Source organism: Culex pipiens, chromosome 3 (assembly GCF_016801865.2).
Source record: "Culex pipiens pallens isolate TS chromosome 3, TS_CPP_V2, whole genome shotgun sequence".
Classification (NCBI taxonomy): domain Eukaryota; kingdom Metazoa; phylum Arthropoda; class Insecta; order Diptera; family Culicidae; genus Culex; species Culex pipiens.
Window position 1 is genome coordinate 134,398,296 of NC_068939.1, and position 14,909 is coordinate 134,413,204.

At 36.8% G+C, this 14,909-nt stretch overlaps 1 protein-coding gene across 15 annotated transcripts in view; it reads left to right on the top strand.

The window, feature by feature from the left end:
• LOC120422105 (TLD domain-containing protein 2) overlaps positions 1–14,909 on the top strand; it is a 418,926-nt gene that overhangs the window by 260,263 nt on the left and 143,754 nt on the right. For 10 of the 15 annotated variants that reach the window (XM_052709791.1, XM_052709789.1, XM_039585457.2 and 7 more), the window contains one exon: positions 7,022–7,090. The exons of 4 other annotated variants lie outside the window; for them this stretch is intronic. In XM_052709791.1, the coding sequence (XP_052565751.1) occupies positions 7,022–7,090 (69 nt within the window). Of the gene's footprint in view, positions 1–6,342; positions 6,580–7,021; positions 7,091–14,909 lie in introns of those variants that run through there. One more of the 15 variants, XM_039585464.2, reaches the window with a different exon arrangement.

Here is a 14,909-nt window from a genome sequence, read left to right on the forward strand (position 1 = left end):
GCTTCCTGTCTGTCTGTTCATACTAGGTCTGGGTCATAACTCAATTTGTCTAGCGGGGTGATTGCCTAGCAGCAATGGTTTGGTTTCGTGGATTTACCACAACTTTTGATGAATGCTGAATGAATCACCTGATAGGGCAATACCGAGCTTGAATAACGCTCAATTTTTAGCTGCGTTATGTAAAATTACATCAGAAATTCAAGTCACATTTTAACAAAACATTACGGATAATTCAGAAATAATGTTACAAATGCTTGCGGAAATGTGTTAAGTAAAAATCCAATATATTTATAATTGATTTAAAATTTAAAACCAAAACCAACCATCAAATTTTCAACTTTCTAAAATCAAACTGTTTTTTACTGTATAGAGCTTTCCTCTTTGCTTTTTTTTGGGTGTATGTATAACTTAATAATAAAAAAAAACTGTATGAATCAAGCTCATAGATACAAAGTGTTAAACTTGAATCTTAGCTTTGACTAAAAGTTATCGATTTCCATTGTTTTCTAAATTTTACAAAAAGTTTATCATTTGGTTTTTTTTTCTTAAAGTGATAAATTTTACCTTCAGTTGAAAGCTTAAAGCAAAAACCAAGAGTTCAATAACATCTTTTCTGGTAACTTGTGGTCTTTATTGTCAATATTTTGCCTTTCTTACAAAAGAAAGGTTTAAGGTTTGCTTTTGGAAAAAACGCTTTTTTCAGAAATCTAAAAAAATTCGTGCACGGCGAGGATTCGTCCCAGGAAAAAATCCTATTACTAAATTGAAGGTTTAGATGCGCTCTTTCGATTGAATTTCGGCCCGAAACCCGGAACTCAAAGTCTGATTTTTGAGAGCTCTTTTTCTGAAATACATGGCCGATGTCTGTATCCGCTCTTAAAAATTTGTGTCTTCCATCACTGGAAAACCGCTCGTAAAACCCACAATTTTTAAAAGCCAGATCTGTAGCCGTGGGGTCGGAGACGAACATTTTATTTTTCGATTCACAATTTTCGACCAGTAAATGTGGTCAAAGCCATTTTTAGAGGTATTTTTTGGACTATTTTACAGATAACACTATCAAATTTAAAGAATTCAGTTTCAAACAAAAAGCCATTCGAAAACATGCGCCATAAACTGTTTGGGCCCAAAATTTGAAGCTTTTCCAAAATGTATTTCCAGAGATATAGCGATTTTAGTGTTTTTCGTCTTATTTTTACCCTATTTTTTCCTATTAAATTTTTGGATTTATACAAAATCATATACTGAACATCAAATTCGAAGTCCCGGCTCGTTCTCGCTCGAAAGCTTCAACGCCAGCGCTTTTACGCTTGCGCGTTTTACGCTGCGCGTGAAAGTGTTCTTTCTGGCTTCTCATAATTGATCGACAAAGTGCAATAGCGATACATATTTTTTTAAGTTAATCATAGACTAACCCTTTATTTTTTTTCTAATAATGTCAATCCAATATGTTTTTCTTAATTAAATTTAAATGTCTTGCGACAAATAATGTACTTCTGAAATTAAAAAAATGGCATTTGAGGTTTAGCCTTAAAAGATTCGAAGCTTTAGGTAAAATTCTCACTGGATGGTATCATTATGTTTTTGAAAAAATAATTGCACCAATATATTTCTCGGAGTTTCATCATTTTGTAAGAAAGGCTCTATTTCACCTCTGGTGATATTAAATCGGGTTTTTTTTGTAAATTTTCCTTTAACCCTCTACAACCCAACCCCGCCTTTAGACGGGCTTCGATTTAAAAAATCGCCAAAATCCATTTTTCAACCAATTTTTGATCTTTAAAAAGCATTGGAAAGAAGAACTCTTAAAATTTTAGAAAATTGATGGGTTGGAAGTTTTACTTGTTTTATGTGACTTTGCCAATTTTTTTTAAAAATGACATTTTTTTAGAGATCAACTTTTGCAGTGTTTTTTACTAACAATTCTTATATTTTAAGTAAAAAGAAAAATGCATTTTTTCTAGTGCCCCAGACTATGCCTCTTTGCATTTATTTACAATTTAAATGATAATGGTGCCATTTTATAGCAGAAAATGTGAAAAACAAGCAAAAAAATGAAAAAGTTTTACAGTCACACATGAAAAGATTAGATAGGCAAAATGTAATGATAGGAGGTGGTAGAATAGGCCAAAAACTACCAAAAACAAACATAAACTAAACAAGATAAAAGCAAATCAAAATACTGAAAATAAAACCAGAGAAGTAAAGTTTCGTAGAACAAAAGTTGCTCAAAACGACCTCCTAAACACGGGAAAAATAAAAGAAATAAAAAAAAAATTGGCGTTAGAGGGTTAATTTATGCTGGTACAAATATGTTTTAAATTGTTTTTCAATATCAAATACTTTTTTCACGTATTCTAACATGGTTTTTTTTTTCAATAGAATAACTTAAGTACGATAGCTGTTATTTTTTACATTTTGTTACAAATTTCGGCAATATTTTTTTTTTTATTCTTGTTTGAAAAGTTATATATTCAAATGAATCTGAAATATTTCTGCAAGCCTATTCTTTAAAAAAATATTTAAAAAAAATGCAAAACTCTTTTTTAAAAGGCTTGATTTTTAGATAAAATGTTCCAAAGATTAAACTTTAAAACATTTTGTATCTTATTGTCTTTTAAGAGAATTCTCTATTCTTTGTTTCTATATTCTAAGAAACCCAACACCTTCCTTAAACCAAAATAGATTCTTTGGACATAGGGCTGGCTTTAACTTGCTAGAGCCCTTCCCTATGATTTAAGAAGCCATTTTGTGCTATACAGAAAAACGTACAACTGGTATGTAAGTCTTCGAAAATCGGTAAAAAAATCGGAAAAATTCCAATTTTTTAATCATTTTTTTCACAACAATTCAGTTTCCCTAAATCCATACTTGTTACTTTTTGAAATTTATTTTAAAAACGCAACGTTTGAGCCAAAACAAAGAAAGGATAAAAATGACGCCATGATTTTTTGAAAAAATCTTTTTTATTTGTTAAAATGGAAATTCGACTCGACATTTTTTTTTACTTCAATTCAGAATGAAATTTTAAATCGAAAAGTATTGTACAGATTTTTAAAAAAGGTGAACCCTTTTAGACGTACAGTCCAGACTCGATTATCCGAAGGTTTATATGGGACTTCGGATAATCGAATCATGAACAAAAAAAAATGTTTTCGTATTTTTTAATTTTCTTGTTTCAAACATAATATATGAGTTCTACGGCCCCATTTTAGTCAAATTTGAGTAGTTGATTGCCTATTAAAAAATAAAATGCATTTTTTTCAATATTGCATCACCGCCATTTTGGCCGCCATCTTGGATTTAAAAATTCTAAATCATTTTAGCGTAGTTTAGGGGTCATACCTAAGCTCGACAATCAAAAATAAGACAACAAATTTTTTTGATTCGATTATCCGAAGTTTCGATTATCCGAAGTGATTTTTTTCCGAGGCCTTCGGATAATCGAGTCTGGACTGTATAGCCACTTTTAGTTTAATTGAAAAATTCCAGTGTCCATGATTTTCCACTCCACAAAATATTCTTTTTTTTTCGATATTTGAGAAAAATCCCAATTAACATTTCAAAAAGACCCTTTTGAAACATTCAAAATCAAATTATTCGCTCTACAGCTTTGCCTTGGCGTTCTCGATTACGAGATTCCTACTCGAAACTAGGTGTTCGAAAGTTTGATTGTTGAGGCAATTGCAAACCTCTTTTTACACTTAAGCTTCCATTCACCCCGGGATTCGAACTGACGACCTTTGGATTGTTAGTCCAACTGCCTACCAGCGACTTCACCGAGACAGGACCCAGGGAGACGACTCCTACACCTGGACTGAGCTATCGACCTAACATTTTTAGGTTAGTCCGGGGCAAACATTTACTTCCCGTCCGACGGAAGGCGTGATCAGACAAATCTCGTCTCGAATAATGCCACCGAGACCGTCTGGGATCGAACCCAAGCCGACTGGGTGAGAGGCAATCACGCTTACCCCTACACCACGGTCCCGGTCATTTTGAAATATTAGATTTGATTTTTTTTCCAAACGTATTGTTTTTCGAAGGGATCAGAAAATTTGACAAATGTTGAATTTTTTAACATTCATAAAAGGACCATTAGTTTCTGAGATATATGTACTTGAAAATAAAAGGCTGTTTGAATGAGAATTACAAAAATAAAATTGTCACATAGGTAATGTTATTGAAAATTTTCTCATTTTTACGAAAAAAAAATATTTTTTAGGAATGGAAAATGATGGACACAATCTTAAAAATCGAAAAACTGGAATTTTTCATTTAATATTAAATTTAAGTGGTTATATCTTTCAAAGGGTGCACTTTATCATAATAAATCTGAAAAAGTTCTTTTCGATTGAAAATTTGATTTTACATAACAAACTGAAAACAAACAAAATTTTTACTGAAATTTCACATTTTTTTCTCCGAAAAACACATTTTTTTCAAAAAAAAATCTTAACTCGGCGGGAACATTTTTGTCCATACTTTTCTATGGCTCAAAAGTTGGAGATTTTTGTCCCTTAAAACAAATCGAAAAATTTAAAAAAATTGTGATTTTGAAAAAAATAATTTTCTGAGGAAAAAAAAATATTTAAAAATCGCAAAAATATTCCGTGTTTCTAATTTTTCTGAATAGTTCCTCATCAATGCCTACAACTATGCTGAAGAAACCAAACCGATCAGAAAATTCTTTCAAAAGTTTCAGATTTTTTAATATTTACGTACCATTTTTGTATGGACAGCTGCCTAAATTGTATGGAGCCTTGTATCGGTGAACCGATGACACACATTGTTTTCTATGGTCATAGGGAAGGCTCCCACAAAGTTTGAGCCAAATCAAAAAATATAAATAAAATCCAGTCCCGGTTTTGGTGGTGAGATGCTCTAGTGCAGTTTTCAGTAAATATTAACTGAAAACTAACCTCAGAATTTGGTGTGTAGGTGAAGCACCCATGCAAAAAATATTTTCAATAAGCTAAGTAAATTCCTTATGATTTATCTTTTAAAACTTTGGTGATCGTTTTACTGGTTACTGATATTTTGAGAATTATTCAAAATGGGTTCGTTTGTCAAAGGAAATTATGGATGAAGTTTGATTGAAATCTTTTTTAAAAACAAAGAAATTTCGATTTGCAAAAACGTACTGAGCTAATCATTTAAAAAATGACACAAGAAAAAAAAAATTTTTTCTGAGAATCACAAAAAAAGCATCAATTCTCAATGTTAGTTACTATCAATAATATTGAAAATTTAATAAAAATATAAAAAGATTGAAATGTCATTTAAAAAAGAACTTACTTTGAGTTTCTAAACAAAATTTTCTTACTTTCAAAAGTGACCTTATCAAAAGACCTTATCGGCCCTGGAGATTTGCCAGCGCACGTTTCCTACCGCGCTGCACCGGCTGGTCTGATGTGTTGAAATCACGGCCAGCCCAATCGGATGGTCTCTTATCTGAAGTCTACGAACGCGGTTTGTGAAGTCTCGTACGAACGCGGTTTGTACGGTACAAATTTAATTAATTCTTTTTTTTTCGATAAAGGTAGTTGTTGTGGATTTTCCATGATTTTCCTTTGTTTACCTATTCAAAACCTCCCAATTGCGAACGTGTTCGAATTCACGTGACTTTTTATGATGTCCACGAGCCGTTTTATCGCAAAACAGCCGTAGTAAACTTCAATAATCCATTTATTGAGCCAAGCTGCGAGCCGACCTGGTGATTTTTAAGTTCAGGGTTCAAGTCCCGCCTCCTTTGTCTTCCCGGGGAACAATAGACCAAAACAAAAGCTCCCAAGGAATCTTCCTCTCCAAACGCAATCGATCATTATTGAGAAGAAATCGCGTCGCGTCTCGTAACCTGGAATATCTTCCCCTCCCAGCTTATCAGGGACGTCGCGGGACTTTGCGTTATCTCTACGCTGTGCTCCGTCAAAAGTTGATTGGTTCAGCTGATGTTGTTGTTGTTGCTGTTGGGGTTGCATTCTCAATTTCGATTTCGGCTAACGCGCTTGACCAGTTTCAATCGTTCGGTTGAGTTGCCTACAACAGTTGGGCAGGTGCTCGAAGAGTCGTCGTCGAATCGTTTCGTAACTTGGTTTAGAGTTGGTCGGGGAATTAGTGGTAACGTTGCCACGAGAAAGATTACGGGTTTGGGGGCTCTACGTGACCTATTTTCGTTCAGCTGATTCAGGTCGGAGTCGTGTTTCGGACGGAGGAAAAAAAACGAAGAAGTGGTTAGTTATCAGTTATCAGTTATCAGTGGATAGTGAAAAGAGAGTGGGAATTGCAGCGTGGTTGAGGGCAACCTCGTGACTCACGGTTGGTCACGGTGTGGTGAAGTTTGGGATTTGTTTGTTTTGATTGTCAGTGAGTGATTGCGGCGATCATGTATCAATCACAGCCGGAGAGGGTTCTGGAGGAGGTCACGGGTTCGAATGGCTTTTTGAACATCTGGGAGGAGGGCAAAACGCTGAAGAAGTTGTTCAGCGATGATGATTTGCATGAGAAACCCGTGGAAAAGGAGCCGAAGCAGGGCAAGAAGCTCAAGTCACAGCTGAGCAAGTTTAAGCAGCACTATTGGTGAGGATGAGTTTTGGATTGGATCAGTTCTTTTTAAATATTTTTCTATGAACATGATAAAATGCGCAAAAATCTAGAAAAAATCCTACGACAAATTAAAACGAATGCTACGGTTTTGAGGGAATCTTAAAAGGACTACTTTGAAAGTTTTTTTTTTGTATTGCTATTCTTCATATTGTCTTAATTCTATTTCAGTTATTTATTATGTTTATTCCACATTTATCTTATCCGTTATTTTTCTTCATTTTTTATTTCTTTTCATTTCCTGTCATCATTCGTTTGGATCATCTTCCGTTGCTGTGTGATTTTCCTGATTTTGTTCTGATTCTGTTCCCGACCATCGACGTTCCCGCACGACAATCACAATCATCTCCTGCATGCATGCATCTTCTTGATTTGTTTACATTTCCTGTGCATGCCGAAAAAAAAAATACCCAACCAGGACCCGCCGAGCTAGTCAAGATGTGATACTGTCCAAGAGCACGGACAGCCTCAGTCCACCCTTCAGAAGGTCAGTTACACTTGTAGTTTTAAGTTAGTTTTTAGTTTTTTTCAGCATTCACGTTTTTTTATTCAATTCCAAGACTACACTCGAGTTGTTTTCGACTCACGTGCTAACGACTTAATAATGTGATAAATGAAACAGCAACAGCGAAAAAAACGAGCCTTTCAACGAACGCTGTGAACCCCCCTTCACGAGGCAGGGGGGCTGTAATCAATCATCCCCCGAGGGCTTCCCTCTCGGTCTCGTGTCTTGGAGCAAAATCTGTAAAGTTGTTGTAAACTCATTACCTCCCAAACCCCCCCTCCCATGGCGTTGCCTCCACCGTTGGTGAAGAATTCTGGTATGACGCAGCAGGACCTGTACAGATTTGGGCAAAGGTAGACTAACCGAATTTCGAGATCCAATCAAGCGCGCGAGTCAGGAAGGCCAATGTTGACCAAAGTTGAGACGGAGTGAATTAGGATTAAGTGGAATGGCAGTGTTGCCAAATGTGTGGATCTCTTTTAAACACTGCAACCAACTTAGTCAATACTGTCAATTGAGATTTGAAGAAGCAATAACTCGTAAAATCAGCTTTCTAATGCGATTTTCATAAGATCGCTTTATCGGCTTCTGGTTTAACAATCGAACTCAAAGTACCATGCTTCTCCATCGGAATGAGTTCCCAGTACATTTAGCAGGAGACGCTTGGTGCTTTATATACAATGTATGTACCGAATTTCGATAGTTTTGTATCAAAAAATCATATTTCAAAATCTTATAAATAGATAGACCATGTTTGGATATGTTACGGAAATCATCCTTAAAAATAAAGAAAAAAATGTTCAGCTATGAGCTCTTTCGTCCCGAGACCTTCAAATCAGCAAACAAAGATTCGTTAGATTTTAAGTAAGTTCAGCTAAGCATTTTAAAGGTGTTAGTATTTTTGTAGCGGGTATATGATTGTTTTTAAATGTTTTTTTGTTTGCAAAAATGGACAATAAAATGCTATTTTTTGGACCACCCTACTTGGGATGGAACCAGTGTAATCGCTTAACAAAAACCACAGATCCAATAATTATTTTTTTCATGTCAAATTAGAGCCAAATCGGGCACTTATGATCTGGATCCTGCTGGTCGGATTTCTCAAGTTAATAAAACTGAAAATTCAGAAGAATCTACCAAGATCATGAAACTGAACAGTGTTTTTAAAGTATTCCATCATTATCATTGTCAATCCAAAAATGTGACTGTTATATTTTAATAAAAAGCTCAGCAATCCAAATTCGGATCAACAAAATTTGTTTTTTTTTTCAATTCAATTAGTTTTTATTAGTAAATAATCAATTCACAATATCGTAATTTTTATAACCTAATAGAGTTTTGGAGTACCTTTCAACTATGATTTGTACTATAATTCATTTAGATGTAATTGGATATTCTAACAATGGATTTGCCAAGAGAAGGAAAAATTATTTAAAAAAAAACCTTCGAAATTTGCTAAGGAAAAGGATAGAAATAGAAAAGCTTAAAACTAGATCACAATTTGTTTTGTCTGTTGACGTCGAAAAAACTGCGCTGCACTAGGCAGCTTATCCGTTGTAGATATACTTCATCATCAGCTCACTAAGAGCTTGGAATTGTTCTGCCTTGTTCCGGCAGGCACGAAAGCGCGTGAGCATCTCTCCAGCAAGAGCGAAAATCTCGGGAAGCGTGAAGAGGTCATCTCCGGTGACATCTGCTTGTCCCGGTGAAGTACCGCTCCCAGAAGCGGCTACTCTAGCGTACGAACCTCCCCAACCGGGAGGGAACGCTGGGTTGGTCGATGGAACCGCTCCGCCGCCAGCTGCTGCAGCGTTCGAGCTCGAAGTCTTCGGAGGTTGGCGGGACGCTGGCGCTTTCTTCTTCTTGTCCTGCTCCTCGAGGTACTTTTTCCGCGCGGCACAGCCACGGAAATTCGCCGTGTGGTTTCCACCACAGTTCGCGCACTTGACGCGCGCTTTGTGCTGCTGGGCGTTTTCCCCCAGCTGGTCTTTCCGCGGAAGATTGCACCTTTCGGTGAAGTGGGTCTCACCGCACTTTACGCACCGGGGCGGAAGATTACAGTTTCTTGAACCGTGTCCGAATTTTTGACAGCGGTGGCATTGCGCTGCGTCGGTCGGATTCTTCGTGTAGAATCGCCACGTCACGAAGAAGCCGTCCAGTGCTTTGATCCGCCGTAGGTCCTGGATTTTGACGGACCCACGATCGAAGTACAGGAGGTACAATGTGTACGTACCTGTCACTGTTGTCGATTTCGAGAGCACCTTAACCTCTCGAGGTTTAACCTTGATGCCCGACAGGTGTTCTTCCAGGTCGGAGATCGGGCGGTCCGGATATCCCTGAAGGACGATCTTCACAGGGACCTTCTCTGCAGGATCAAATGTGAAGAATTTGAAGTTTCGCAACTTCAACTTCTTCACCACCAGGTCGAAATTCTGTTTATTGTGCGTAATAACTTGCACAGAAGTTTTACTTATTTTCAGACAATATTGGAGTCCCTCAAGCAACTCGTCAATATCGTCTGCCAACGTTTCCAAAACAAAAATTGGAGGTGGACGTCGTTCCTTCGGAGAGTTGCATTTTTTCTTCTTTTCTTGCTTGCGCGCAAGTTCATCATCGTAATCGTCGTCGCTAGCATTGCTGCTGTCACTGTCGGTGTTGTTTTCTTCTCCACTCAGAATCTCAAATTCGTTTCTGGTGGGAACGTTGGAAGTGGTTGTCGTCGTGGTGCTTGTGGTCTGCTGCTGCTGCTGCTGGCCGGAAGTGCTCCCGGATGCCCGGGTGGATTGTCTCGTCCGTACAGGGGACTCACGTGGACGGTATGACACGTGTAATAGCGATTCATCGATGACGTCACTGGGCACGCTCCCGTGCGCGATGGCGGTCGATGCGGCGTTGGTGTGTTTACCTTTCTGCACTCTGCCGGTAGATGAGCTTCGCGGGTTTTTCGAGGCCGCACTCGAACTGCCACGGCCACGGCCGGCCCTTGGCATGCTGGAGCAGCAAACTCGCGGATAATCACGGTAAATTACGGCGAAAAAAATCGAAAAGTTTGAGGAGCTCCGAACAGTAGACTGTTGCTGGCTGGTGTTGCCAGTCCCGATTGTCAACAAAATTTAAAAAAGGAAATTATAGAAAAGCCTCTAACAAATCGAAAGAACACTCAATTTTTTTTTTGAATGCTCAAATATTTACTCAATAGTGGCTTGAAAATTCAATTTTTACACTTTTAAAGCAATTTTTGATATCTTGTTTTGCGAATGTCATGAAACGTTAGCTAGCAATTAAACTATTGGGTCTGATAACTTAAATCTAGGATCCCCACTGCATTTTTTTGTCAAATCTTGCAACTTTTGATTTTGATCCTGTTGATTTGTCGTAAAATTGTTGAGAGAAAAACAAGATACAAATAATTTTTTAATAAACCCGAACATGCAAAAAAAAATGTATATAAATGTTGAAATAACAAGCCATAGTTTCAACATTTGCATAGAAAAAGTGTTTTAAAATGCATTTTACACTAGTTCAGTTGATTTGCAATCATTAGTTTTCAAAAAAATAAGATTTGACGAAAACAAAAATTTTAGCGAATAAAAACATTTAGCTTCGACAATTTTCAAAAATTCAAAAGATTTTTAAATCAACCCGAACCCAAAAAAAATTATTAGAATTTAAAAGTTCTACTTTAATTTGTAACATAGCTCGATTTTTTTTAGAAAAAGCTTACACATTTTATTTCATGTTGAAAAACAATTTATGATAAATGCTTTTTTTTATTGTCCCATCGATCGGAAATAGATAAATTACTTGAATTAAGTAATTAAGCGATTAAGCGAAGCTTAAGCGATTTTCCACGCAAAAAATTGCCATTTTCACGAGAACCATGATTGCCAAAAACTAAATTTCTTGGAAATTTCACGGAACATGTTTATTTAAATAACATAGAAAATCTTATTTTTAGAATACGGCAAGTTCTTTTGACACTTTATTTTTAATATTTCTTCAATCAATAATTTTGAAATTTATTTGCTCTTTTTAGTCACATATGTTTTTGAAATTTTTTAATCAGCTGATTTAAAAAAATGATTTTTGATTGTGAGTGAAATATGTAAAACTGTTTTTTTTTAAGAACTGCAAAAAACTTTGGTTTTGTTATTCATTTTGGTTTATTTAAAAATAAATTAATGACCATGCTTATTTTTTGTATTTTTTATTATTTTAACTGTATGCAGTATATAATAAAAACAAATCTTTTCCAGCAGTTTCATACTTAAATTTATTTGCGTTTAAGAACCACTTATCGCAAGAGTCACTCGGTTCCGAAAATATTTTTATATAAAACTTAGTCACATTCGTTTTAATTTGGCATTCTAAAAAAATGTGTATCCAACCCTTGTATCACCCTTGTTTTGGGCAAATGCGTATTAATAGTTAAATTTCCTTCACAATTTGTGTTAATGTGAACGCAGATGTATTTTTGAAAGATTGGGTCTACAACATTATCGCATGAAATTGAGGAGCAAAATTATTCTTTCCAAAATTCATTTAAATTTAAAAGTCAAAACTCAAACAAACGCCTGTAAATTGGTTTGAAAATGTTTTGCAATGTTTTTGTGACAGTTTTTTCAAATTCTGAAAAAAATATATATTACAACACAGATCACTTACAATATTAAATTACAAACCTAAATTTTAAACAAACTTATTATCAAAATTACTCATAAATGGCCTGTATACCCTATTTTGTGTGTGTCAGTTTACGGAACGTTCACTTTATATGAACTGTCAAAAGCAAGATTCACCTTTTGACAAGCTTGCCACCAGTCTCTTTCTTCTAGGCAATTTTATTGGAAAATTTCCCCACCCACAAAAAAAATAGGAATGGACAATCATGAAAAAACATATTTTCGAGTAAAATAATCATTGTTTTGCAGATTTTTTTTCACAAAAATTTTTTTTTCTTCAAGCTCATTTTTTATTTTTTGGTATGTTTAGAGGACAAAAACCCGCAACTTTTGAGCCATAGAAAAGTATGACAAAAAAATGACCGTCGAGTTATTTTTTTAAATGTTTTTGGGAAAAATAATACCAAAAACTAACTTAATCCACCTATGTGGTTGATGCCTTCCTCACTTTTTACCAACAATGGGTAATATGAGTGGTTTGGACACATATTTCAGCTATTTTTTAGATCCACAAAAATAAGTACACAGATATAACTTAAGTGGTCATAACTCGAGACAGGGTTGCCAGATCTTCAATGTTGTGGACTCGTTGGAAAGGTCTCTCGATTACCTAACCAACGATGGGTCGGATGATGGATCCGGACATCGTTTACATACATTGAAGTGAGATCCGGCTTCAAAAAAGTACATAAATATCACTTAAGTGGTCATAACTCGAGACAGGGTTGCCAGATCTTCAATGTTGTGGACTCGTTGGAAAGGTCTCTCGATTACCTAACCAACGATGGGTCGGATGATGGATCCGGACATCGTTTACATGCATATAAATGAGATCCGGATATATGTGAAAACACATTTTTATACATAACTTTTGAACTAGTTATCGAAACTTCAAACAATTCAATAGCGATGTATGGGACCATAAACCAAGTCGAATGCGACCGGTTTGATCAAAATCGGTTCAGCCAGTGCTGAGAAAACTCAGTGAGAATTTTGGTCACATACATACATACACACACATACACACACATACACACACATACACACACACATACACACACACAGACATTTGTTCAGTTTTCGATTCTGAGTCGATATGTATACATGAAGGTGGGTCTTTGAGCTTTTAATAAAAAGTTCATTTTTAGAGCAGGATTATAGCCTTACCTCAGTGAGGAAGGCAAAACATTTAAAAAATAACTCAGCGGATTTTTTGAGAAAAAAAAAATCTGCAAAAAAAAGTTTCTGTACCATTTTTTTCTTAATAGTCCTCATCAATACCTACAACTTGGCCGAAAACGCCAAACCGATCGGAAAATTCTTTCAAAAGATACAGATTTTCAAATATTGACGTACCATTTTTGTATGGGAAGCTGCCAAAATTGTGTGAAGCCTTGTATGGGTGAACCAATGACACCATTTTTTTTTCTTTGCATTCTTTGGTCATAGGGAAGACTGCTAAAAAGTTTCATCATAGCTTGCATAGATTAATTGTAGGTCGACATAATTTTTCAACACTTTATCGCCCATGTCAAACGCTTAACGCTAATCAATGCATTCATCTCTCTGTACATTCAACACACAATGTGCTAAATTTTGACTAATAGGCACCAATTTGATGCTCAATTTGCTTTAATTAGCACCTTGACACTTCATTAGCGACACACTACAACGTCAGTGCCGAGGTTCGTAGAACTTTGATCGCTTCGCTTCTTTAAAGCTGGGTGATTTTTTTTATTGTTGTTGTTTTTGTTGATTCTGTGCTGATTAAACGTTGTTTTAGTGCGGTGTGGTTCTCCGGTCGTAAAACTAATTGATTGACTTAAGTTACTTAAACGATTGAACGCTTCGTGGTTGACGTAAGTTTGGGACTAGTTTATTTGTATTTTTTTGATATCCTAAACTTACCGTGACGTCAATAACCTCGTGAGTGCAATGCTGTAGAGTTGAAATGTTACGTTTGAAACTTCCAAGTTGAATAATTCCCTCGAAGGGATTAACCACCTCTTGAAGGGAATTACATAAACCTTAACCACAATCACCTTAACCTTCTCCGATAGAGGCAAGGCTTGTCAAGATTTGAGAGACAGCGTGCGATTCCCGCTCGACATAAGTGCTGCGGTTTGGGTCAAAGCATTTTCCCAAAGGCCCCCCGGGCCCTAGCATATGGAGTTGCCGGTGGATGTAACTCAATCAGATAAACCGCAATTATACAGATCTTAAGCCGAGCCAAGACACGGCTTGGATTCTTCGAAACAAGCTTTGCGGCTTACAAAGAAGTTGCTGTTTTTGCTGGAAATCAGATCTAGTGATGAAAATCTAATCCAACCGGCAAACAGCTGGGCGGACGGGCTTGGTTTCACCGGTTTGGAAGTGTCGACCGTGATGGATGAAGTTCGTCTCCGGCGAGAAGGTCAAGGACGCGGAGCCCTTCTTCAACCTGCCCGGAAGCAGATTTTAAAACTTGATTGATTAAGGCGAGTCTCTCTCTCGCCACTTCCTGTCGAGTTGCGTTACGCAAGCAATCCTCAACTCGAACCAACGGTAAACGCAGTTGTGCCGGTTGTTGTGAAGAAATGCTTAGGCCAGGCCATTTTGGGACCACACCGCAACAGTCAATTAGAAACCCATATCGGGGAGGAGAGTAGCGGTCGGTGTGTTGTTTGGCAACTGCGGCGGCCCCGCATTGTTGTCGATGACTCAAGGTTCCACAAAACCGTAACTGGAGACCCCCTCGACTCGACTAATTGTTTTATTGACGGTCGCGTGCCAAACACGGTTGAGTAACGCAATAGGGGGGTGGGGTAGGTGGTACCGTTACCGTTGCCTGACTGACCAGAGGGGGTTTTTTTTGGGTGGTTCATTGACAGCTGGACACAGTTCACGGTCGTTACCGTTGGAATGGCGGTTGGCAAATTGTTTTTTAAGGGTAGTCAGTGAGGCTCCAGCTAGGTGCAATTTCATATGCCATAGGAGAATTCGAGCGTAACAACAGTTTGAAATTCGATGTGTAAGCAAAAAAAAACACTGCTTGGAGTAAGTGTAAAGAATTCAACGATGGATTTTTGCAGCCAGTCAGCGCAGCACCCAACCTTAAGAAAAAAAAAACGCTCAGACTG